The following is a 23669-nucleotide window of genomic DNA, read 5'->3' on the forward strand; positions in this document are numbered from 1 at the left end:
ATGATCATTATGGCAACTGGGGGTGCTGAGACCTTCCCGTGGGCCAGGCCACACAAGACTTCTGAGAGGTGGGTGCTTCCAGTCGTGTGCAGGACCGAGAGGGCGTGAATGTGAGCCCAGAGATCAGAGAGGACGGGAGGGAGGGGTGTAGGTAGGTGAAGGGCTTCATGCGGGGCGGGGGTGGGGGGCGCCCCTGGAGGCAAGGAACCCCAGGTATTGAGGCGCTTTCAGGCTCAGGTGTGAGCTCCTGGTAATCAGCTCTTCTTAAGACCCCTTTCGGGCGAAGTAGGGGCACCGCAAAAGGAAAGGCGGGAGGGGACATAAGGACCTCTTCCCCTTCCAAACTCCAGATCTGCAAGTAGTTCGGGACCTGGACGCTCACACAGAGGGTCTTGATTATGCTAATTTAAGCCCCGCCCCTCCCGCCCCGGAGGCCCCGCCCCTCAAGCGACCTATTGCGGTGGAGGGGCGGGGTCATGCTAATGAGGCCAGTCGGGCCTCGCTAGCTGTGCCCGCGGCTCCTCCGAGCCCCGGCGAGGCGGCGGCGACGAAAGCCATGGCCGGGGCGTTGGCCGGTCTGGCCGCGGGCTTGCACGGCCCGCGGGTCGTCGCCAGCCAAGACTCGGACTCAGACACCGACTCGGAGGACCCGAGTACTCGGCGCAGCGCGGGCGGGCTGCTCCGCTCGCAGGTCATCCACAGCGGTCACTTCATGGTGTCGTCGCCGCACAGCGACTCGCTGACCCGGCGGCGCGACCAGGAGGGGCCCACGGGGCCCGCAGACTTCGGGCCGCGCAGCATCGACCCCACACTCACCCGCCTCTTCGAGTGCATGAGCCTGGCCTACAGGTGAGGGCGGCTCCGGGGCCCGCCAGCCTCGGCCCTCCGTGGCGGGACCACGCGCTGGGGCCCCGGACACCCGACCCGGCCCCAAACTTTGGTCCCCGGCTGCTCTCGGAGACTCCGACCACATCCTGGACACCCCTCTGCCCCGGCCCCGAGCGTCCTCCGGCCCGGGCCCAGCCCACCGGCCTCCGCCTGGAGCGCGCCCCTCCAGGTTCCCTTTGCTGACCACCTCCACTCCCTTCCCGGGGTGCCGACAGCCTGCCCTCCACTTTGACCGCCATAGGCCTGTTCCGGCTCCTCTGCCCACAGAGAAATGCCGGGGCACCCCTCACGCGCCCAGGACCCTAAGCCGTCCCTACCCTCCACGCTGGGGCCAATCCACCAGACCACCCCGGCCCTCCGCTCCCTCCCCAGCACCCCTGGCCCAGACCCACTTCATTCCTGCACTCAGGCGACACTCCTCACGCCCGTGACTGTCCGGACTCATGGCCAACGTCGTTCGAAACCCCGTCTCTCGTCCACCCTGTACTCCCCAATTGCCGGGACACGTGTCCTTGACCTGCTAGATGGAGGGTGCCCCGGGCGGCCCGAGGAGGACGCGGCTGGCAGAGTTCCCCGGCGGTTGCCCGGCAGGGGGTGCTGCATGCCGCGTGGGGGTTGGTGCCCGGGAGGCCTGGGTTCGCCTACCCTGGTCTCCGCGCTAGGCTGAGCGCCTAAGGCTGCCTGGGACCCCCCGCTCGGTGCGTCGCAGAGAGTACAGACCGCGCCCGGCCCTAGCTCCACGCCTGCGTCCCAGGGGAGGGCGCGAACCCGGGTTCTGGCCCAGTGCCCTGGAGCAAAGTTCCCAGGAGCGGAGGGGCCAGGATAAATTATCAACCGAAAACCCCGGAGGTGAAAGGGGGATCGGCTGGCCTTGATCTTTTCTCTGTGCAAATATTCCTCTTCCTCTGCGGTGCCTCCTCCCCTTCTGAGAACCGCTGGATACAGAACAGCCCTTGAGGCTCCAACCGGGAGCCAGGGCTGGGGTGGGGATTGCGGGGGTGTTGCCCACCCCCAGCTGCGACAGCCCAGCGGAGACCCCATTGGCTGGAGGCGATGTAACCTTGGCCCACATGCTCTGGCCCCAGGCCCAGGTCATGTTGCAACCTGATCGTCCAGGGCGCTGGACCGATGTGGAAAGTTCAAATTCCCGTCCCTTTCTTCCCTTCCCCCGCCTCCTGGGACATCACGGGACCCACTGGGAGAGGGCATTTAAGGTCTTGGTACACCGGATGTGGGCACCCCTCCTCCCCAGGCTCTCCCAGGGCGCCCCATTTCTCACCTGCTCCCAACTTTAACTTCCTGCGGTATACCACGTCCCACCCAACCCCAAACCATGGGTGGCCAAAGGAAGGGGTTCGGGGCAAGGGGCAAGGTTGGGGCTAGAGCGGCTCCAAGATCTGACCCCACTAAGGGGCTGACTAGAATCTGATGTGACCCAGGGCAGCTGGGGAGGAGAGGGTTGTGCGTTCTCCCTAAACACTCAGAATATTCCATCTCTGGGGGTGCCCAAGTGCCAGGGATGGAGGTGGCTCAGTACTAGAGGAGGCTTTGGCTTCCCCCTCTACGGTAGAGGAAAAATCTGAGCTTCAGACAGGGACAGTGTTTTAGCCCTTGAATACCCCTAATTATAGGGGTCCCCTGGAAGGGAGAGTATGGGGGAAGCCATGGTGACCCGAGAGAGTGACTGACTGGATGGGAAAGGACAGCAAGGCAAGGGGTCTAGAGGCGCTTGACCAGGAGGACGGGATGAAAGGCCAGTTTCATCCCCGGCAGGGCAGTGTGGACTTCCCTTCTAGGAGGAGAACCAGAGTTCACGATTGTGTGGGTGGAAGCCCCAGGGAGACAGGTTCCGGAAGTTCCATAAAAACACTTGTTCATGGTCAGAGCTGGCTAGCTATGGAAAGCCTGGCATCCAGGAGAGAGCAAGGAGGACCCTGTCAGAGAGACTCTAGGGGAAGTCCTATAAGGGAGACTGGGGACCAGGTAAGGGGTAGGGAGTCAGTCGGGCTGAACTAGGAGTCCTAGGTTTTCTCCAAGCTATCCACAAGATTCCCAGACTTTCTGTTGGTCATGAGAAGCCCTCGAACCTTGGTGTCAGGCTTTTTCCTCTGGGCTGGGCCCCTTGGCTCCCCTCCCACCCAGCAAGCCCGGCACAAGCAAAATGGCTTTCCTCCTGGCCTTGGATGTTGTCACTGTCTCATCTCCCTAAACACTGTGTTGGCCACACACATCATAGCCTCAGCTGGGAAGCAGAGGGAGGGCAGGCAGGCCGGGCATGGGGCCCCGGGTGATCAGAGTGCTAGGAGGTTGCTGGGATACAGGTGGGGGCAACAGACTCAGAGGTTCCCCCCCCGGGGGTGCCACAGAAGAAGCTGGCCCAGGAGGTATCAGTGTATCCCATCTAAGTCTCCTTACTAGACAGATGGTGTTCATCTAACTTAGGAAGGAGGGGGCCAGCCAGCAGGCATGGGCTATGTACTCTATTTGGGTAATGAGGCCTGTGGTACCCTAGGGTAGCAGTCCTTCCCCGCTCCCTACCTGAAAACAAACATAGGAGCTTGGAGACCAGAGAGGAGAGGGGACCCAGTGACCCATGCACCTAAGGGGCTGTAGGAGCCAGATTGGCCCTCCCCACCCACCCCTTAGCCCCAAGATGACAGAGAAGCCTTGGAAGAAAGCAGTCCTGGGGTTCTGAAAAACTAAGTCTTGGGGCCTCAGCCTCCCATGTGAGCAAAGTCTGAGAAGGTGGGCCAGAGCGGGCTGGAACATGAGGAGGGAGGGAGAACGGAGGGACCAGTGGGGGTCTAGACCCTGAGGATCTTGTCCTCCTAGGTCGGTCAGCTCCTTAGCGGTGGTAGACTTGGCCTGTGTCTAGCACATCCTGAGCTTGGGAGTCAAGCCCCTCACCTGTGTAGGGCCCTTCCATCTCGTGGATTTCATTGACTCCTAGGATTAGGGCCAGGGTTAGGGGTTGGGATCGGGATGCTGCCTCCCCACTGCCCACTGCTCCAGCATCCCAGCTGCCTTCCTTTGGAGGCTGATGGCTACGGTCTTACACACATCCCTGAGAAGGGACACCCCTTGCATCTCAGCCCAGATCACCATCCTGGGATACTGGAGTGGGCAGCCGCCAGAATGGCAGTGAAAATGCAGCAGCTGGCTGCTTGGTGGCCACTTCTGGCAGAGACTCCCTCCCCACCCAGGCATACCTTTCCCCATCCCCTGGAGGCTGATGGGGGCCAGTGAGACTGATAGAAAGAAAGCCACAGGGCCTGAGTGCATCTCCAGGGCACCTGTACCTTCCTGACACTCAGTTTGCAAATGGGTTTGTGAACCCTCCCTAGCAGATCCTAGCAGGGACCTATGAGGAAGGTCTGACTCTCGGGGTAGGAATTTCAGGCAGGTAAGAGGGAGGGTTGGGGGAGGAGCCCCTCAGACGGCCCAGCATGGGTGAGTACCCAGTGCATGAGGAGAGCCGGGAGCCAGCCCTGCAGGAGCACCCCGCCCCCCAGCTTCCCCTTGCCCACCCCCCTGACCCAGCCCTCTCCCTCTGACAGCGGCCAGCTGGTGTCTCCCAAGTGGAAGAATTTCAAAGGCCTCAAGCTGCTCTGCCGGGACAAGATCCGCCTCAACAACGCCATCTGGAGGGCCTGGTACATCCAGTGTGAGTGCGCACCGTGAGCCTCACCAGCAGGGGGGCTGCAGGTGGGGGGTGCCCAGGAAACCCCGGTGGCCATTAGGGGCCAGTGCCAGCATCTGACCCCCAGAGGGTCTCTGGGGATGCTAGGCACAGCAGGGGTCACCCCTTGGAAGTCCTGAGATGGGCAGAGATTTGCAGGATAGTTCAAGGCCCTTTCTGCCTTGCATCAGCCTTGTCAGACAGTGTGTCAAATGCCAGGGTGGAAAGAGGTGCTGGGATGCTGTCTGGGCCTGTGGCATCACGTTGAAAATGGGGAAAATAAGGATCTTGCCTGGATCTCCTCCAGCCTTTCTGAAGTCCTTACTGAACTCCCAGTAGGTGCCCCCATGGAGTCTGGGGGTTGGGGGCGCCAGAGAGGCCATGTGGTAGAGTGGAGGGGGCTGAAGACTTGGGAGTTGCCCAGAGCTGCTTTCCTGCCCAGTCTCTGCTCTTGCTGGCTGTGTGACCGCAGGCTGTGTGACTAACCTCTCTGAATCTGTTTCCTCATCGGTAAAATAAGGCCAACAGTCCTACTTTTCCTGGTTGGCCCAGGGATGACACATACGAATGGGCCCAGCACGAAGTTGGTGCTAAATAAATGATGGTTGAATCTGACATGCCCTTGAGAAGGTCACGGTCGTTCATTTGGGGGTTCGAGACCCACCCACCCACCATGGCAAAGCTGCAGAGGTTGAGCTGCCTCAGGCCAGTCGGCCGTGGGGTGGGATCTTGTCCGGAGCAGCCAAGTCCTGCTACAGGATCAAAGGCTACCGGAGCTGGGAACACACAGCCCAGGAGGGAACATATCCAGTGTTCTCCACCCGGGTCCTCTGGATTCCATCCAAGCGCGGGGAGGGAGGGTTTCTGGTTTCTATTTATCTCTGGCGCCCAGTACTTCACAAACCATCTTATCTGAGGCTTCCTGGCAACGCTGGCAGATAGGTGTTATTACCCCCATTTTACGGATGAACAAGTAAAGCCCAGAAGGCCAGTAACTTGTTCAGGGTCACGGAGCATAAAAGAAACAGAGCTGTGACTGGCTGGAGGTCCAGGGCTCTCCGACTCTGAGCCCAGTGCTCCTTCCACTGCTCCCAGTTGGCTGGCTTCCAGTCCTCCCCTGAGAACACGTGGGATGGGTCACCTGAGAAAACGTAGGACCGGGCCCTACCCTAACCAGGAAGCTGATAGGCCAGAAGGAGTCACAGCCACTGCCACCACTGCCCCCACCACCCCACACTCCCTACCCTTCCTGCACAAAGCTGGATGGGATGCAAGCCTTTCTCTTTGCAGAAGAAATTTCTGATCCTCACCCAGACAGACAGACCCCGTCTCTGGCTATTGTCCGAGTTGCTGGAAGCACTCAGGGTCTGTGTCAGAGAGAGAGGGAGTTGAGTTAAGTTCTAGGATGCACTCCCCCCCCCCCCCCCGCCAACCAAGCCATGTGACCTTAGGAAAGTCCCCAGCCTCCCTAATAAGGATCGCTCATCTGTGGAGAGAGAGTAACAGTAGGTCCTGCTCTGAGGCTTGCTTGAGTTTCCAGTGAGATCATTCATATCTCATCCCACCGCTGACACACACAAGGGCTCCCCGAAGGTGATAATATTATTGTGATAATAGCGACAGCACAAGGCAAGCCCCTTCTCCCTGAGCCCTGAGGGCTTGAAGGTGGGCTTCGGGAAAGGGAGAGGAGTGGGGACAGATGGAGGGCTGCCTGGCTCATCCCCCTCGTACCATCCATCCCTCTGCAGGCTCCTGGCCTCCAAGACCCCCTCCTTTCTAACCGCCCCCAATCATCTTGGTGTCCTCTGAGCTCCCAGATCACTGTGCCCCTCTCGTGGGCAGGATCCCCGCCTTGCATCAGCTCATGCTATGTGTGTGCTTTCCTTATCTCTCCAACTAAGCTGGGAGTTCTCTGATTCACCTGCGGATCCCCTGTTCCAGCATCCGTCCCAGCACAGGTGCAAGGGGCTAGGTGGCTTCCTGAATGGATGAGCTTATCAGTGTTAAATAAAGCCTGCCCCAGCCCCAGGAGCCACGTGGTCACTGCCCTTCTGTCTAGAGCACAGGGTCACCGGGGTTGGGGAGGGGAGGTCCAGCCAGGCCTCTGGAGAGGGCCCAACCCTTTGTTTTCCAAGCCACGCTCAGCCACCAGGACAACCCCCCCCCCGCCCTAATCCCATGGGGATTATTTTGCAGACTGTCCTTTAGGACAGAACTTTGTAAATGAGCCCAGATATTCATGTTCGGGTAGTCCCGCTTGTCTGTTAATTGTCCCAGAGGAAGTTTGCTGAAGTCTGAGGTGGGAAAAGTCACTGCGTGGGGGTCCCAGGATTCGGAAGCCCTACTGTGTGCCAAGCTGTGTGCCAGGTTCAGTGATTTGAGCCCAAAGGGCAACAGCTCCTGCTTTTACTCCTGGCAGGGAGGCCAGCCTGCAGAGAACCGGCCAAGGCCTAGTGGAGAGCCAGGCAGATAAGACTGTGGGATTTCAGAGGAGGGAGGGCTTCCTGGAAGAGGGACTGCCCTGGGCTCTCCTGATGGGTGGGCAGGGGTGGGTGAGGCAGAGGAGAGAAGGGAAGGACATTCTGTGTAGGATAAAACCAGAGGGTAGGCTGTGGTGGAGGGGAAGCTGTTTGGCTTTCAAGGTGGGGCCTATGAAGGAGGTCACCAGACCCTGGGGGTTCGGTGACAGAATATGGAGGGGAGGGGACAATGGGCGAAATATCACACATCCTCAGGCGCGAGATGATTAATCCCCGGTTCAACAGGAATGCTGGGGGGTCGATGGGCAGTTACTATGACTGGGAAGCAGTGTTGGCTCTCCAGCAGAGACACAGGCTTGGGAAGGACGTTTCCAGACATCTGAGAGTGTCAAGTTTTGGGACAGCCCCCCTTTTTTAAAAAATTCACTCCCCCCAAGTTTTGGGACATCCTGAGAGTCTATGGGCAGCTGGAAAATGTCTGCAGCTGGAAAAGGGCAAGAGGAGAGAGGTTTGGGGGCACGCCTCAGAGAAGGGCCAGTGAAAATAGTCAAGGAGGCAGGAGAACCAAGGGAAGGCTCCCTGGCGGAGGGAGGAAGAGTTGGGGTGGGTGAGGGCCTTGGGCAGGCAGTGGGGTCAGGTGCTGGGTCACAGAAAGTGGAGACCAGGAATGGAGATGCTCATGACAACTCTTCCAGAACTGGGGGCAAAGCAAAGTGCTGAAAGAGAAGATTAGCTTGTTGGGGTAGCAAAAGATGGGAAAGTTTGGGAGGTGAAAGGGAGACCGAAAGGTACTTATGGGCCCCCAAGAAAGAGCCTGGGGAGAGAGAGATTGGATTGGAGATACGAAAGGGAGTGGAGGGGGTGGAGAAAGGGCTCAGCTAGGTGGCCTGAGGGGACAAGGGGTGGTTCTCTGGCATCAGACTGGGCAGTGCCCAGGAGCTTGAGGCAGGAGACCAAGGGCTCCAGGCCCTGGCCTGCCTGTCTGACCTTCTTGGAGCAGCTCACTTCCTATGGTTCCACAATCCCATTCAGCCCTGCACACCTACTGGGCTCCCAAGGAAGGCAGAGGAGGCGTGGGAGGTTCCTTTCACAGGATCCCATAACAGAGGGAGCTCTGGGTAGGCCAGAGCAAGCGGGAAGGCTTCCTGGAGGAGGTGGCACTTATCTAAGCATCTGAAGCCCAGCAGGAATTCATAGTGTGGCCCTGGAGGCCAAGTCCCCTTGGGGTGGGAGGTGAAGAAGCCGGGTACCCCCTGACCTGAGCCCCTTCTCTCAGATGTGGAGCGGAGGAAGAGCCCCGTGTGTGGCTTCGTGACCCCCCTGCAGGGGCCTGAGGCTGATGAGCACCGGAAACCGGAGGTAGTTGAGCCGGGGAACCTCGTGCCTCCCTACCGAGCCCGGCCCCTCCGTCGGGTCCCCTGTAGCGCGCGACACGAGCAGCGGCCCAGATGCGGATCGGGTGCGGGGTGGGGTCAGCGCCCGCCGCTCACTGAGCCCCCTCCCTGGCCCTCCCCAGGCCGTCGTGCTGGAGGGCAATTACTGGAAGCGGCGCATTGAGGTGGTGATGCGCGAGTACCACAAGTGGCGCATCTACTACAAGAAGCGGGTCAGTGCTGGGGGTAGGGGGTCGGGGGCGGGGGTGGGCTGCGGGCCTCCGCCTCTCCTGGGAGAGCCCGGGCGGGACTCCCCTGCAACCCCCGACCCCGCCTCCCAGGAAGACCCAGCTCGACAGCGCCACCGTGTGGCCCAGAGGCTCCTCGCCGCCTCCTTTCCTCCCAGCGCGCAGGAGCTCCTGAGGGGGAACGGGGATCCCTTTCGTCCTGGGGAGCTTGTGAGTAGGGGAGGCCTGGCGGGCAGTGATGGCAGAAGGACAAGCGATCCAGCGTCCACCTCTGTGTGTTCCTGCAGCTCCGTAAATCCAGCAGGGAAGGGGATCTCCTGACCCCAAAGCAGGTGGGTGATCTGGGGACCCAGAGAATTGACAGCTTTCCTTCTGGGTGGGTAAGGCGGTGGACTGGGCAAGGGCGGGTCACCAAGGCAGTGGGTGTGGCCTCTGTCCTCTAGTTCCTCGAGAGCCTTTCTCCCCGGAGGTGGGGGAACCTTTGAGCACAGTGGTGGGGAGACCCAAAGCCCAGCAAGCGGTGGGAGGCACGGGGAACAGACGTCCCTAAGAACTGGGATTCCAGGCAGGGAAAAGTATAGGGGCAGGAGGAGGACCCTTATCTGTTCAGCGGGCCATCCGGCTCCCCCTGCTGTGGGCAGTAGTTAGAGGCCAATGGGGTGACCTTAAGCCTTCCGGGCAGCAAAGTGCGTCCTGCAGAGAGAGGTGAGGAGGGCCGTGCACACGGAAGCTTCCGACCCGCTGACCACTTCATCCCCCAGTGGGAGGCCCCTGTGTCCCTCTCGTGGCTGCTGAAGGCTCCGTCTCCCTAGGCCGAAGGGGGTTGGCAGCCACCAGAGCGATGGTGCGAGCAGCTCTTCTCCAGCGTGGTGCCCGTGCTGCTTGGGGGCCCAGAGGAGGAGCCTGGCGGGCGGCAGCTGCTCGACCTCGATTGCTTTTTGTCCGACATCTCCGACACGCTCTTCACCATGACGCAGCCCAGCTCCGCGCCCCTGCAGCTGCCCCCTGAGGACGGTAAGGGCCTGTACCCGGAAGGGGAGGCATGCGAGAAGCCAGGCGGCCCAGGGAGCATGGCCAGGGGTGGGCGGCCCCCACTCCACCCCGCCTGCGGCTCCTGACGTCACCCCTGCCCCCTCCAGCCTACGTGGGCAATGCTGACATGATCCAGCCAGACCTGACGCCTCTGCAGCCCAGCCTGGACGACTTCATGGAGATCTCAGGTGAGGCAGCGCCCCCTGCTGGGTGGGGTGGGCGGGACGGGCCAGTGTGAGGAAAGTTCCTGGACGACCAACCAGCCCTTTCGGCCCTTCCCAGGCCTCTCTGGGAGGACGGATGGCCCAGGTGATTTCTGAGGGCCCTTCCTGGACTCCCTTTGTCCGGACTTGGGATGCAATTGATGTAGCCTCAGGTGAGAGTAGGGCCAGACTGGACACCTGGGCGGGCGCCAAGGCCAAGGGCATGGAAGCTACAGGCTCTGCCAGTTCCCAGGACAGTAGTGGAATCTCAGGAGAGAAAGGGACTTTGATTTTGGGGGGCCCGTTTATTAATTGACATAATTCCCTTTAAAAACTGTTAAAGAACATTCCAGGGGCTCCTGGGCGGCTCAATGGGTTGAGTGTCTGCCTTGGGCTCAGGTCATGATCCCAGGGTCCTGGGATCGAGCCCGGTGTCATTGGGCTCCCTGCAGAGCGGGCAGTCTGCTTCTCCCTCTCCCTCTGCCTCTCACCCCACTCGCGCTCTCTCTCAAATAAATAAACAAATAAAATCTTTAAGTAAATAAAAAGGAACATTCCAAACACACACACACAGGGAGAGAGAGAGTGGTTCACTGAACCCTCCTGCAACCATCACCGACTTCTAAATGTATCCACCCTTGGTGGGTCTGGTGTCATGGAGGCCTCAACCACTTCTCCTTCCTACATTGTTTTTAAGAAAATTCCAGGAATTATATCTTGTAAAGCATTTTTTTTTTTTTAAGTAACATGTTTCTGGGCCTCTGTCTCCTGACGCCAGGGCTGCTAGGTCACTGGTTTCTTGTGTCCTCCCAGAGATACCTGTGTCTGTATGGGCATCTGTGGACAAATGTCTCTTTTTGTTTTCACAGTAGGCTCTGCTTGACATTGCTTCCTTTACTCAGCTGGAGATCTTGTGAGACTGTCCCAGTCATCATATTTTCAGGGGACTCCTATTAGAGGCTTGGCTTGTCACAGCCCAGGCCCAGGGGGTAGGAAGAGGTTTTCTGGGATAAAGGCTTAGTTCCATGACCCCTGAACTCCTTCCCCATAGGGTCCTGGGCCTGTCAGTCAAGGGGGGGTGGGAACCAGGGAATGAGGAACCACCCCCACCCCTGCCTCAGCCCCAGGCAGGGTGGGGGCCGTGGGGGCAGAAGTGTTGATGGCAGTACCCAGAGAGCGAGCGAGTCTGGGAGGGCAGCGGTCCTGTCTGGGCACACGTACCCCCACCACAGGTAGGAAACCTTCGCCAGGTTGGACTCTGGGCCAAGTCAGGGGCTAGGAAGCCACTTCTCTCAATCCGGGATGACTGCTGGAGTGGGGGTGAGCTTGGGTAACCAAAGGTAGGGGATGTGGGTCATGCAGAGGTGGTGGCTAGGGTGGCCCCCTCTGGCCCTCCACGCACAGGGAGGGCCGGAAGCCCCAAGGCCACCCGGGCTGCTGCCTTCATTGTCCCCCAGCGCCCCTCACTTGAGAGGAAACCCAGAGAGGAGGCGGGAACTATACGGAGGGAGGGGGCTTGGGAGGGGTGTTCAAGGAAGGGGCATGGGCTTGGAGCAGGAGAGGGTGTCAGGGAGGGGACATGGGTCAATGGAGGGACAGAAGCTTGGGGGCACTAGGGCTCCGTGGGTGGCCGGTTAGGGTTACGAAGCAACTTCTCTCAAGGGGGAAGGGACAGCTGAGGGCAAACTATGGCAGGGGCTTGGTGGTGACTGGGCCGGGAACCCCATGATCCCTACAGAGTACTAGGGATGAGGCAGCAGCAGTGAGCGGGGAGCAGGCCCCCTGTGTGGCTGGTTCTTGAGTCTAGGCGTCAAGGGGCCTAGTGATGAGGCCCACGGTCCCTGGGGGCTGGGAGGATAGAGGATCCATGACCACTCACCCTCTGCCACCCAGTCCCTTGGTTTAAGGGAGGCGGTAGGATAAGAAGATCCTTTCCGGCAGGTGATAAGGAAAGACCCACACGAGCGCGTGCGCGTGTGCACACACACACACACACACGCACACAGACGCACACACCCGGCACAGAGCCTCCGAGCGCACACAGAGGGCCTCACATCAAGGCAGGCACACAAGGACTCAGACAGAGCCAGGGAGACCAGGGCACACACGTGGAGATGGATCCCGCATGAGGTCACCTGCTGACAGCTGAGGAGGGACAGCCTTCCAGGACACATGGGCACCAGACTCACAGAAGAGGCACACACAGCGTTTAACCCTTTCAGGCTCTGGCTTTGATGTGGGCTCATCTGTCTCGCTCCTGGGTCTCCTTCAAGGTGGCCTTTGGGAGTGAGGCCCGACTAGCTCCCCTGGCTGGGGGAGCCAGGGCCTGTCCAAGGCCAGTGGGGCTGGGTCGGGCCAGACCAGGAGGCCTCGGGAGCTGGTTCAGACCAAAGGCTGGCCAGGGTCAGAGAAAGGTGCCCGGAAGGGAGCGGGTGGGCGGGCGGCGTCCAGGCCCGGGGATGTGGTTAGGCCGCAGGCAGCTGCTTCCCAAAACCAGAATAGCCTGGGCTTACACAACCCGCATCTCAGACAATCTGGCTGCCCGCTCCCGGCCCTCTTCCAGGCTTTCCAGCCCCCTCTCACTCCTGCCCCCACTCTGAGCCCACCCTCTGACCCCCGCCCTGACCCCCTTAGCCCTTCGGCCCACCCCCAGGCTCTGCTTTTGAGACCCTGTTTGACCTTCCCACAAACCAACTTGTCCCAGACCCGCTGACCTCCTGACCCCACTCACCTCTAGCTCACCCCTAGAACTCCCATCACCCTGGGGCTCATCCCTATCCCCGACCTCCGCCCATCGCACCCCACCCCTTTCCCTCCCTGGCACTCTCTGTCACCCTGCCCCTTTCCATGTGGCCCCAGCAGAGCTGGTAACAGGAGGGAGAGGGGAGTACCCAGGCCTGGGATGGGGAAGGGGACCCCATGAGCGGGAGGACTGTTTCCCGGGGTCCTACTCACACCCCCCACAGCCTCTGCTGGCCTGCATGCAAGCCCATCCCACCCAAACCTCTGTTTTGCTGCTTCCCCTGAGTGAGACAGAAACTCTCCCAATTTCACAATCTCCTGTCGAAGCCCCCCCTCCCCCGCCTCTCCCCACCTCATTGCCAGCCAGGCCAGCCCAGCCTGGGGACAGGGCACGAGGCCCACTCTCCTCCCACTGCTTCCAGCCATGCCTGGCCCTATCCCTAACTGCTACCGCCTTGTGTGTCCGAATTACAGATTTCTTCACCAGCTACCGCCCTCCACCGACGCCCACGGCTTCACACTTCCCGGAGCCCCCCAGCTTTGGCCCCATGGCTGACCCTTTCTTCAGCAGTGGGATATTGGGCTCCGAGGTGCCCCCTGCCTCGTCAGGCGTGAGCCACCTCTCAGGGCATAACCGCCTGCAGGTGAGCTCCTGCCCCCTCTCCCCTCAGCCCTGCCGAGCTCACCTGCCCGTGTCCGGAAGATGGGCTACTTCCTGAGTGCCCAGTCCTGTGTTTGGTCGACTGAGAGGGACCGGAGGGGGAGAGAAACCCATCTCTGCCCTCTGAGAGGGAGCAGTTCAGCTCAGGAGGAAGGAGGAAGGACCCTCGTGAAGCAGAATTGGACCAGGTGGTTGTAGAGGGGAGGCTGAAGGCAGCAGGGGATGGGGGAGAGAGGAGGGCATGAAGCAGGACACCACTGAGGACCGGGTTCTTTATGGAAGGCTTCCTGGAGGAGGAGAGGTTCTGGACTTAGTGAATGTTTGGGTTTGGACAGAAGAAGAGACCTGTAGAGGGCAAGCCAGATGGGAGGGGAAGCACCAAGGGCTCACAGGGAGACGGAAAGCTCAGTGCGAGGGCTTAGGACCCAGGGAAGCTGCCATTTTGGATCAGGAACCTGCGGGCTCCATTCGGAGGTCGCCTCCCTGCTGCTCGGTCTGATGCCTTCTGCTTCTGCCATCAGACGGTTCGGGCGCTCCTGTAGCTCCTTGTTGAGAGGTCTCTCTCCTCAACCAGGCACTGAGCCCCTCGCTGAAAGAGCTAAGCCTGCCTCACCCAGCGGAGTTCAAGCACTGGGTGAATGGTTGCCCAGTGACTGAGCTAGTGAGCCAGCGAGTGGGTGTGTGGATGGAGGGGCGTGTTGGTGAATGGATAGGGGGGTTGTAGATGGGGCTGGGTGGGTAGGAGAGTGGTCGGTTGGATGGATGGGCTGGTAGATGGATTTGGGGATGGATAGTTTGGCGGGTCCATGAACAGGCTGGCGGCTGGAGAAGTGGCAGGCCACGGAACCCACGGTGGGTGGGTGGAGAGGTTTGGGATGGGTTGACGGATGGATGAAGTAGAGATGGCCAGACAGATTGGCGAATGGGTTAAAACCTGGTCGGCTGGTGGAGAGATAGGCGAGAGGACAAACAGGTGAATGGAGGATGGCTGGGTTCGTGGATGCACTGGTGGCTGGATGGAGTCATCATCTGGCAAATGAAAAGATGGGCGGGAAGCCTGACGCTTCTTCTGGTGCCTAATTTGCGCATGCGTGTGTGTTCTACTCCCTCCCCTCACTAGACCACGATCTCCCTTGGTGTGTGGGAGGGGGGACAGCAGGGACCATTTCTCCTGTCTCTCTCAGTGCCCAGTCCAGAGCTCAGCCAGGGCAAGAGGCTGCGGGGGTGGCTGCCGAGACCAGCTCTCTCCCCTGCTCTCTGTCTGTCCCCCAACCAGGCCCGGAGCAGCTGCCCTGGCCCGCTGGATTCCAGTGCCTTCCTGAACTCTGATTTCCTCCTTCCTGAAGACCCCAAACCCAAGCTCCCCCCCCCCCCAGTCCCCCCACCCCTGCTCCAATACCCTGCCCTTGCCAAGGGGCCTGGCCTAGAGCCCTGTCCGCCCCCTGCCTTCCCTCCCATGGCGCGGGCCCCTGCTTTGCTGCAGGAGGAGCCTCTCTTCTCCCCCAGATTCCCCTTCTCCACTGTCCCTCCCGCCCCAGGAGTGTCCCCATTGCCTGCTCCCACTGCCTTCCCATCCACCCCACAGCCAGGTCCAGGCCCAGCCCCTGCCTCCTTCCCCATAGACCTTCTGCCCTCGGGGTATCTGGAGCCCCCTTTTGGGCCCCACTTCCCAGTGCCCAGAGGCAGGTCCCCCACCCCATCCCCTAGAGGGCGGAAGCCCAGCCCCCAGACCTTGGCCCCCACCACTGCCAACCCCACTGCCACTGCCGGGGGCAGCAACCCCTGCCTCACGCAGCTGCTCACAGCAGGTGAGATGGGAAGAGCCAGAACTGGGTCCACGGAGGGGAGGGCGGGGACCCAATGTGGCAGTGGGGAGCCTGTGGGAGCAGAGGGCGAAGATTTAAGGGGCAGGTTCAGGCTCAGCTTGGGGGAGTGGGGAGGTGGGGAGGAATCAGAGACATGGGTTCTGAACCCGAAAGAGGATTGGGCTTTTTTGGAAGGGATGGATGGGTTTGGGGAGATGACGGAGATGACTGGCGGCCCTCACACTTCTGCCCGTCCGCAGCTAAGCCCGAGCAGACCCTGGAACCACCGCTTGTGTCCAGCACCCTCCTCCAGTCCTCAGGGTCACCGGTAGGATGGCGGGCACTGGGAGGCGAGGGTGTGCCCGGGCTTTGCCCCAACTTTCCACCCTTCTCCATCCCAGCAGGAGACGGCCCCTGAATTTCCCTGCACCTTCCTACCCCTGACCCCAGCCCCCACACCGCCCCGGCCACCCCCAGGCCCGGCCGCACTGGCCCCTTCCAGGCCCCTGATTGTCCCCAAAGCGGAGCGGCTCTCACCCCCAGCGCACAGCGGTAAAGAGGGCTTGCAGGGTTGGGGGGTGCCCGGGGATGGAGAAAGGGAAAAGAAGAAAGGGGGACTACATCTGGAGGCCAGGACAAGAGGGACAGGGCAATGGGACCCTCTCCCCTGTGTCGGTCTGTCTGTGGGTGTCTGTCCCTGCCACAGGTGGTGAGCGGCGGCTGTCTGGGGACCTCAGCTCCACACGGGGCCCAGGGACTCTGAGTGTCTGCGTCTCTCCCCCTCAACCCGTCCTAAGCCGGGGCCGTCCAGACAACAACAAGGTGGCACTTGCCCTTACCCCGAGATCTGTTTGCCACCCCGAGGCCCTTCCATGCTCCCTCCTAGGCTCACCCCACTATCTGCCCCCCAAGACTGAGAGCCGGCGTATCACCCACATCTCTGCGGAGCAGAAACGGCGCTTCAACATCAAGCTGGGGTTTGACACCCTGCATGGGCTGGTGAGCACCCTCAGCGCCCAGCCCAGCCTCAAGGTGAGCCTCCAGCACAGGCCGGCGCCCCCAGAACCAGCAGGGCTCCTTGGTCGACAGCCCCCCTCCCCCACCTCCTGAGACCAACTCCCAGGACCCTCTGGACACCCAGTTTCCTCCTCCCACCCAGTGCCTCAGTGGGCCCCAGAGGGGGGCCACCACCAGCACCTGAGCCCACCCTGGTGATGCCGTAGGTGAGCAAGGCGACCACGCTGCAGAAGACAGCCGAGTACATCGCCATGCTCCAGCAGGAGCGGGCGGCCATGCAGGAGGAGGCGCAGCAGCTACGGGACCAGATAGAGGAGCTCAACGCCGCCATCAAGTAAGCGGGGCATGGGGGGGGACCCGTGGGTGCCGCGGGCAAGGGGGCGTGCCGCACGACTCCCCAGCCCTGACCGGCCCCCTGCCCCCTAGCCTGTGCCAGCAGCAGCTGCCTGCTACCGGGGTGCCCATCACGCACCAGCGTTTCGACCAGATGAGAGACATGTTTGATGAATACGTTCGCACCCGGACGCTGCATAACTGGAAGTTCTGGGTGGTATCCTGCCCCCCCCCCGCCAGCAGGGGGGGCAAGGGAGGGGAGGGACACTGTGGCCAGACCCCACTGTCTGGCCCGACTGACTAGGCAGGGGCTCCAAGCTGCACCCGGGGGAAGGGACGCAGGTTCCGCCCCCTCCTTCCAGGGGCTTGACATCTTGGTCAGTAGGAGTGCTCAGGGACTCCCTGGGAGCGGAGGGAAACGAAGGGAGGAGCCCCTGGTTGAGGGGAGCACGGCCCTGCCCACAGAATGTCCCAAGGGGAGTTTGGGAGAACCTCGAGTTTGAGGGGCTTGAGTGGAGTGGGTCCTGAAGAAGGCGTGGGACGTCTCACTCCCTTACCTGGTCAAGCTCTTGGCTGAGCCGGGGCAGGACGCTCAGGGATGTGGGGGCTAGTGCAGCCCAGGAGATGGGCACAGAGGGGCCGGGCAGGCCGTGGCAGGATGGGCGGGTGGCTGCAGCAGGAGGCCTCCAAGTTCAAGGTGCCACCATGGCCAGGCCCTTCCCCGGGTTTGGCCCAGATGTCAGGGCTCCGCGTGAGCTGGGGGAGAGTACTGGCTGATCAGCAGGGCTGCTCCTTGACCCGGGCCCAGTTCAGTGTCCTCATTCGGCCTCTGTTCGAGTCCTTCAACGGGATGGTGTCCACAGCAAGCTTACAGAGCCTCCGCCAGACCTCACTGGCTTGGCTGGACCAGTACTGCTCCCTGCCCGCTCTCCGGCCAAGTACGTGAGACATCCCTCTGCCCACCACCAGAATATCCAGGAATGTCCACTCGGCTCAGACCGCAGGTCCAGCCTGCCTTCAGAATAGCCTTGAGTTTTGACCATCCCCATCACGTACCCTGGATGGTCCTCCAGCCTCCAGAATACCTGCAGACAGGGGTCCTGGGAGGGGCTGACGGTCTTGCCAGCTCGTATCCCTTCCTTATCCTTCAGCATCCAGAGGATATCCCTGGACCCCAGGAGGTATCTCTCCCTCCCTCCCTCCCTCCCTCTCTCTCTCTCATTCTCTCATTCTCTTTCCCCAGCTATCTTGAACTCTCTCCGCCAGCTGAGCACATCTACTAGTATCCTGACAGACCCAGGCTGTATACCCGAGCAAGCCACGCGGGCAGTCACAGAGGGCACCCTTGGCAAACCGCTATAGTGCCGGCCGGACACTGCCACTCACTCAGCTGCCCCGGAGTTGCTTTCCCTGGGTGTGGGCTCCAGGGACAACATCTGGGTACTCCCTCCCTGCCCCGGGCCCTGGCTGTCCCCTGTCCTGAGGGTCTAGCAGGGCCCAAATCTCTTCCACCTCCTGAAAGCCAGGAAGAGCTACTTTCCAAGTCACTGCCCGACCAGTGATGAACACTGTGACCTGGGAGACTCATGCTGTCTCTTGAGACCTCCATTTTCTAGTCTGCAAAATGGGGCTAGAGAAGATTCAACCAGATGATGATCCCAAGGCCTTAGCAGCTGTGACCCTTAGGACCGAAGCTGGCAACTCAGGGAGCTTGGAGGAGGAAGGGGGACGATCCTGTTACCCTGCTCCCTGCTTCCCAACCCCACCCCGTTAGGACACAGGCCTCTGTTTCTCAGCAGAGAGGCAGAAAAGGAGGTTCCCACTCTCGGCTCCTTCGCTGGCCGCCCAGTGGGGAGTGGGGTGCTGCAGGATGGCATTCCTGGGCAAGGCCAGGAAGGTCAGATCCCAGGAGAGAGCAGGGCGGGGGTTGGGGGGTAGCCAAACCAGGGACAGGCATCTTGTGTGCATGTGAATGAGTGTGTATAGATTTTGTAAAGAATTCTTGCCAATAAAACCAAAAACTGTTGGGGACTGTCAGTGTGTCTCACTCTGGGATGGAGAGAGAACCAGTTGGCAGTGGGAGGTGGCCTTGAAAGGACCTTAGCTTTTCCTCCGAGCTGGAAGCCACTGGAAGGTTTTGCGTAGGGGTAGAGTAGAAGGGACAAGGTACTCTGATGGAACCATCCAGAAGGAGAAGGTGCTGCCACTGGGGGTAGTGACCTTCCCGTTAGGCGAGATGTGCGAGCAGAGGATGGGTGGCCGCTTGGTGGGAACGTCTTAGAAGGAACTGGTACTTTGGATGGGGAATTGGGGTGAGTGGCCCCAATATTTCATTCATTCTCGTATTGAGCCATTGAACGAATCTTTTCTGAGGGCCCGCCACGGACCAGGCGATGGTCTGGGTGCTGGGGATTCTGTTTGCTACTGGCTCCCTCTCCTCTCGGGAGCTGATTCAAGCTTCCGCAGGTGCTTCTGGGGCCACTGACTCCGCCTCATTTGTGCGGAATCACAACACAAATAACTACTAACTGCACACTCATCTGATGTGTACTTGAGGCCCCGCACTATTGTAAGCACCTTATGTGTGTATATTAATTCACTTATTATGTATTACCATCTACTTCTACAGGCCAGTTGTGAGCATTTCAGGGTAAGCGTAAAGCACTTAAAACAGTGACTTGCATGTAGCACTATAAAAGTTATAATTATTCATAATCCCCATTTCGCAGATGAAAAGTTGAGGCACAGAGAGGTCAACCAGCCCAGGGCTGCTTGGTTACTGTCTGGACTCTAGTCTCTGCTTTTAGCCAGCGCTCTCTCTGGTGCAGGGAACAGGGGCACCCGGGCGTGGAGTGCTTTGTCGCTGCAGACAGAGGTTTGAAGTGGCTTTCTAGGAGGTAAAATCCTAACGGCGTGCTCTGCTGTTTTTCCCCCACGCACATATCTCCAGGAAGGTCCCCATGAGGCATCCCCTTGACCCTGTGTCGCCCCACTAGATGCCACTTTGCCTTGAGAGGGCTACCTACACTTGCTCTCCCTTTCTCTTCCTCTCCCACTCACCCCGTCCTTGGTCTCCTCCTCCCCACTTCTACCCTAGCCTCACCCCTACACTGACTAGCTGCTACTAAGGTCACTTGACTCCCTCATTGCCAAATCCAATGACCAATTTGCAGTGCTCTTCCTGCCTTCCCCTGGGCCCTTGGATCTCATCCTTTTTTTTTTTTTAAGATTCTTTTTTAAAGATTTTATTTATTTAACACAGAGAGAGAGAGATCACAAGTAGGCAGAGAGGCAGGTAGAGAAGGGGAAGCAGCTCCCCACTGAGCAGAGAGCCCTCTGCGGGGCTCGATCCCAGGACCCTGAGATCATGACCTGAGCCAAAGGCAGACACCTAACTGACTGAGCCACCCAGTCGCCCCAGCTTGGGCCTCATTCTAGAACAACCCTTTCCTGAATCCAGAATTCTCTCCAGGCTCTCCCTCCTCCCTGGCAGTGCCTTCCCAGTGTCTGCTGTGGGAATCTTCCACTGCCCCTTCCTGGCCCACTTCCTTCTCACTTCGTGGCAAGCCCTGGGCAATAGCATTCCCTTTGGCCTCTTTGCCAAGGATCCATTCCTCTTCTGTATCAAAAGCACATATCCAACCGCCACCCTGACCCCTCCCTTCTGGGTGTTTCACAGCTCCCTTTACCTTGAAGGAACCAAAGCAGAACTCATTTCTTTCTTTTTTTAAAAAGAGTTTATTTATGTAATTGACAGTGAGAGAGAGAGAGAGAGAGCGCACGAGAGAGAGAGAGCACAAGCAGAGGGATCAGCAGACAGAGGGAGAAACAGGGTCCCCACTGAGCAGGTAGCCTGATGCAGGGCTCCATCCCAGGACTGCGGGATCATGACCTGAGCCAAAGGCAGACGCTTAACAACTGAACCATCCAGGCAACCCAGAACTCATCATTTCTGAGACCACAGCCCACAGTCTCCCTCCTCAAACCTGGTCCTCTTTGTGTCCCCATCCCCAGAAAGGGTGCCACCATCCACACACTTGTACAAGCTGGAAACAGTCATCTTGGGCTACTGCCAACTTCCCACCGCCCTGTGGCACCTGTTACCAAGGCCTGGCCAGGTGACCTCGTAGGCATCCATCCCCACAGCCACCGCCCTGGTCCAAGAGAACATCCCCTTCTACGTATAAGCCATGTTATTAGTCTGCTGTATCCCTGACAGCTGCTTCTCAAACTTAAATGTGCACCTGAATAACTTGGAAAGGCTTTAAAAAGTCTTCACGACCAGGTCCGGTCTAGACCAACTAAGTCAGAAGCCCTCAGCGTGGAAGCTTTGACCACCAGCACTTTTTTTTTTTTTTTTTGACCACCAGCATTTTTAAAGCGATTCCAATAGGGCAACCAAGGTTAAGAAGCACCGTGAGAAGATGCTTTGAGCTGCAAACAGCACCTGTTTGGAGCTCAAGTTGGTTAAATCAGTGTGCTAAATTGGTTAAATAATAAATAATAAATTTAAATCAGTTAAATCACCATCAGAATCATGCATCAAAATCAGCTAGTGGGGCTTATTTTTTATTTTTTTTAAATTTTTTGACAGACACAGATCACAAGTAGGCAGAGAACCAGGCAGAGAGAGGGGGAAGCAGGCTCCCTGCTGAACAGAGAGCCCTACGCGGGGCTCGATCCCAGGACCCTGGGATCATGACCTGAGCCGAAGGCAGAGGCTTTAACCCACTGAGCCACCCAGGCACCCCGCCCTGGGGCTTTTTAAAATACAGATTGGGGGGGGCACATCCTGAGTTTCTGAGTCAGCAGGTCTGGAATGGAGTCTAAAAATTTACATTTCCGGGGCACCTGGATGGTTCAGTGGGTTAAAGCCTCTGCCTTCCGCTCAGGTCATGATCCCAGGGTCCTGGGATCGAGCCCGAGCCTGCTTCCCTTCCTCTCTCTCTGCCTGCCTCTCTGCCCACTTGTGATCTCTGTCTGTCAAATGAATAAATAAAGTCTTTAAAAAAAAAGAATTTACATTTCCAACGATGCTGGTCTGCAGCCCATACAACCAAGTCTCACTGCCCCCCACAAACCCATGGGTAGAGAGCTCCCTCCCTGATCTGCCCAGCCTTCCCAAATCCTGCTCTGTCACTGGCTGTCCTTCCACAAGCTAACCTTGGCTTCCCGCTGTGACTCCTGCGGGTAAGAGGCAGACCTTATCATGACCAAGTGGCGACGTAGGAGGAGGATGGGTCTTGGAGTGTAGCCCACCCCAGTTTACCACCCACCCCAAGGAGATGTATCTCTTGCTTCCTTGTTGACCTTGGGTAAGTCACCTGACCTGAGCCTAATTTTTCTTCATTTGTTTAATTTCATAGCATCACTGGCCTTAAAGGCCGCTAGAAAAATCAACTAACTCCTGATGTGGGAATCCTAGAGTCTTGACTGAGCTCTCCGCAGAGCCCTACTCTTTCTTCTCCTTGTTCCCCACATGCATAGATTATGGAGTCACAGACCTGCATGTGTCCCCACGTTCACTCTTTATCCATGAGATCTCTGCAAAGCCACTTAATGAGCACTTCCTCGAGCATTACTATCCTAATCTGTGGGATGGGAATGGGAGATTAACTGAAAGGCAAAGCTCCCAATCAATGAATGTCATATGCAAAATGCTAGGTGAATGAAGTTCTTAAAGGCGCAGCTTTGTCGGGGCATCTGGCTGGCTCAGCCAGAAGAACATCTGACTCTTGATCTGGGGGTCATGAATTTGAGCCCCACAATGGGTGTAGAGATTGCTTAAATAACTAGGAAAAAAAGCTCAGCTTTGTCTCTAGGTGATACAGTGGTTCATGGCCAGTCCTACAGTTCTAAATAGCAAATTAAGGAGGAAAAAGCCCCAGGATGTTCTGGACACCCCCAGCTGTCCCACCCCACTGCCCACAGATGAGTAAATGTCAACCCCACCCCACCCCACCCCACCCCCAAGGACAAAAGGGAAGGAAATGAGGCCACACTTCATTTGCTCTCTGACTGGATCTATGCCCTCCACCAAGCTTACCGGTCTGTCACCTGTTCTCTGCACAGCCCTTCTCCTTAGAGGGTCCCTTCTAAGGGCCCGAGATCATGCATTCTCAGGAGGCGTTCCCTGGTGGGCATGGAAGCCTTTGAATCTGGAATCTCTGACCCTGGTATTTCAACTTACCCTGGGTTGCAGGGCTGGGAGGCCCGTGGGGCACTGCTCCATTCTGGGAACCTTTCCTTGCCAGCCAAGCAGGTCGAATTTAAACCCCATCAATTAGTCTTTCAGAATATCTCCTTTTTTTTTTTTTTTTTTTTGCTTTTTAAAGATTTTATTTATTTATGTGGCAGGGACAGAGGGAGCACAGCAGGGGGAGTGGGAGAGGGAGAAGGCGGCTTCCCTTGGAGCAGGGAGCCCAAATGCGGGGCTCGATCCCCAGAACCCTGGGATCATGACCCGAACCGAAGGCAGACACTTCAAGACTGACCCCCACCCAGGCGCCCCGAATATCTCCTTTTTGGTTAAATCAAAACGAGCTCCGTAGACCTATCCCCAGTCTCCGGGTTTTGATATCGCACAACAGCTACGTGAGATGTCACCCCTGGGGGAAACCTGGTAAAGGTATATGAGGAACCTTCCTGCTGTTTCTCCCAAACTCCTTGCGACTCTCTAATTTCAAAATAAAACTATCTCGTTAAAAATCTTTTCAAGTTCCTTTCCACTCCCCAGGCCACCCCTAAGTCTAGACCCTTATCACCTCCCTCTCGGATCCCCGCAACCGCCTCCCGATTTTCCTTCTGTCTTTGGTCCTGGCACACACTGGTCCATCCAGACTACCTCATCCCCGTGTTGCTTCCTCGAAAGGATCCACTGTGGTGATGGCTGGAACGGCGCCTTTAGCAAACGATTATCAGTAAACTGCTCAGGAGGACTGGGCAGAACCAACAAACCTAGCCCTTGACCCGCGAAGGGGACGCAGCCAAACCCCGGAAGGCCCAAGCCCCGCCCCTCGGAACGCTCCGACGATCAGGCCCCGCCCCGCGAGACGTACCGACGGCCAAGCCCCGCCCTTCGGGTACGCTCCAACGCTCAGGCCCCGCCCTTTCGGACGCTCCAACGGTCAGGACCCGCCCCCCAGGGTGCCCAACGGCCAGATCCCGCCCCTCGGGACGCGCCAACGGCCAGACCCCGCCCCGCGTGC

The 23669-nt window shown here is 58.9% G+C and overlaps 1 protein-coding gene across 5 annotated transcripts in view; it reads left to right on the plus strand.

Annotated features, from left to right (window-relative positions):
• The window catches only part of MLXIPL (MLX interacting protein like), a 31211-nt gene extending 12719 nt beyond the window's left edge, over window positions 1-18492 (plus strand). The window contains exons 1-17 of one of the 5 annotated variants that reach the window (XM_032872438.1): window positions 498-849; window positions 4446-4552; window positions 8324-8406; window positions 8564-8653; window positions 8956-9000; window positions 9481-9682; window positions 9808-9888; window positions 13120-13289; window positions 14583-15114; window positions 15372-15439; window positions 15513-15663; window positions 15818-15933; window positions 16024-16143; window positions 16335-16462; window positions 16555-16678; window positions 17270-17399; window positions 17705-18492. In XM_032872438.1, coding sequence (XP_032728329.1) covers window positions 557-849; window positions 4446-4552; window positions 8324-8406; window positions 8564-8653; window positions 8956-9000; window positions 9481-9682; window positions 9808-9888; window positions 13120-13289; window positions 14583-15114; window positions 15372-15439; window positions 15513-15663; window positions 15818-15933; window positions 16024-16143; window positions 16335-16462; window positions 16555-16678; window positions 17270-17399; window positions 17705-17823 — 2559 coding nt within the window. In that variant the 5' untranslated portion in view covers window positions 498-556 and the 3' untranslated portion in view covers window positions 17824-18492. Of the gene's footprint in view, window positions 1-497; window positions 850-4445; window positions 4553-8323; window positions 8407-8563; window positions 8654-8955; window positions 9001-9480; window positions 9683-9807; window positions 9889-13119; window positions 13290-14582; window positions 15115-15371; window positions 15440-15512; window positions 15664-15817; window positions 15934-15997; window positions 16144-16270; window positions 16463-16554; window positions 16679-17269; window positions 17408-17704 lie in introns of those variants that run through there. The other 4 variants (XM_032872439.1, XM_032872440.1, XM_032872442.1 and 1 more) reach the window with 4 other exon arrangements.
• Window positions 18493-23669: the final 5177 nt, after the last annotated feature.

Source organism: Lontra canadensis, unplaced genomic scaffold (genome assembly GCF_010015895.1).
Source record: "Lontra canadensis isolate GAN:19392208 unplaced genomic scaffold, GSC_riverotter_1.0 scaffold45, whole genome shotgun sequence".
NCBI lineage: Eukaryota > Metazoa > Chordata > Mammalia > Carnivora > Mustelidae > Lontra > Lontra canadensis.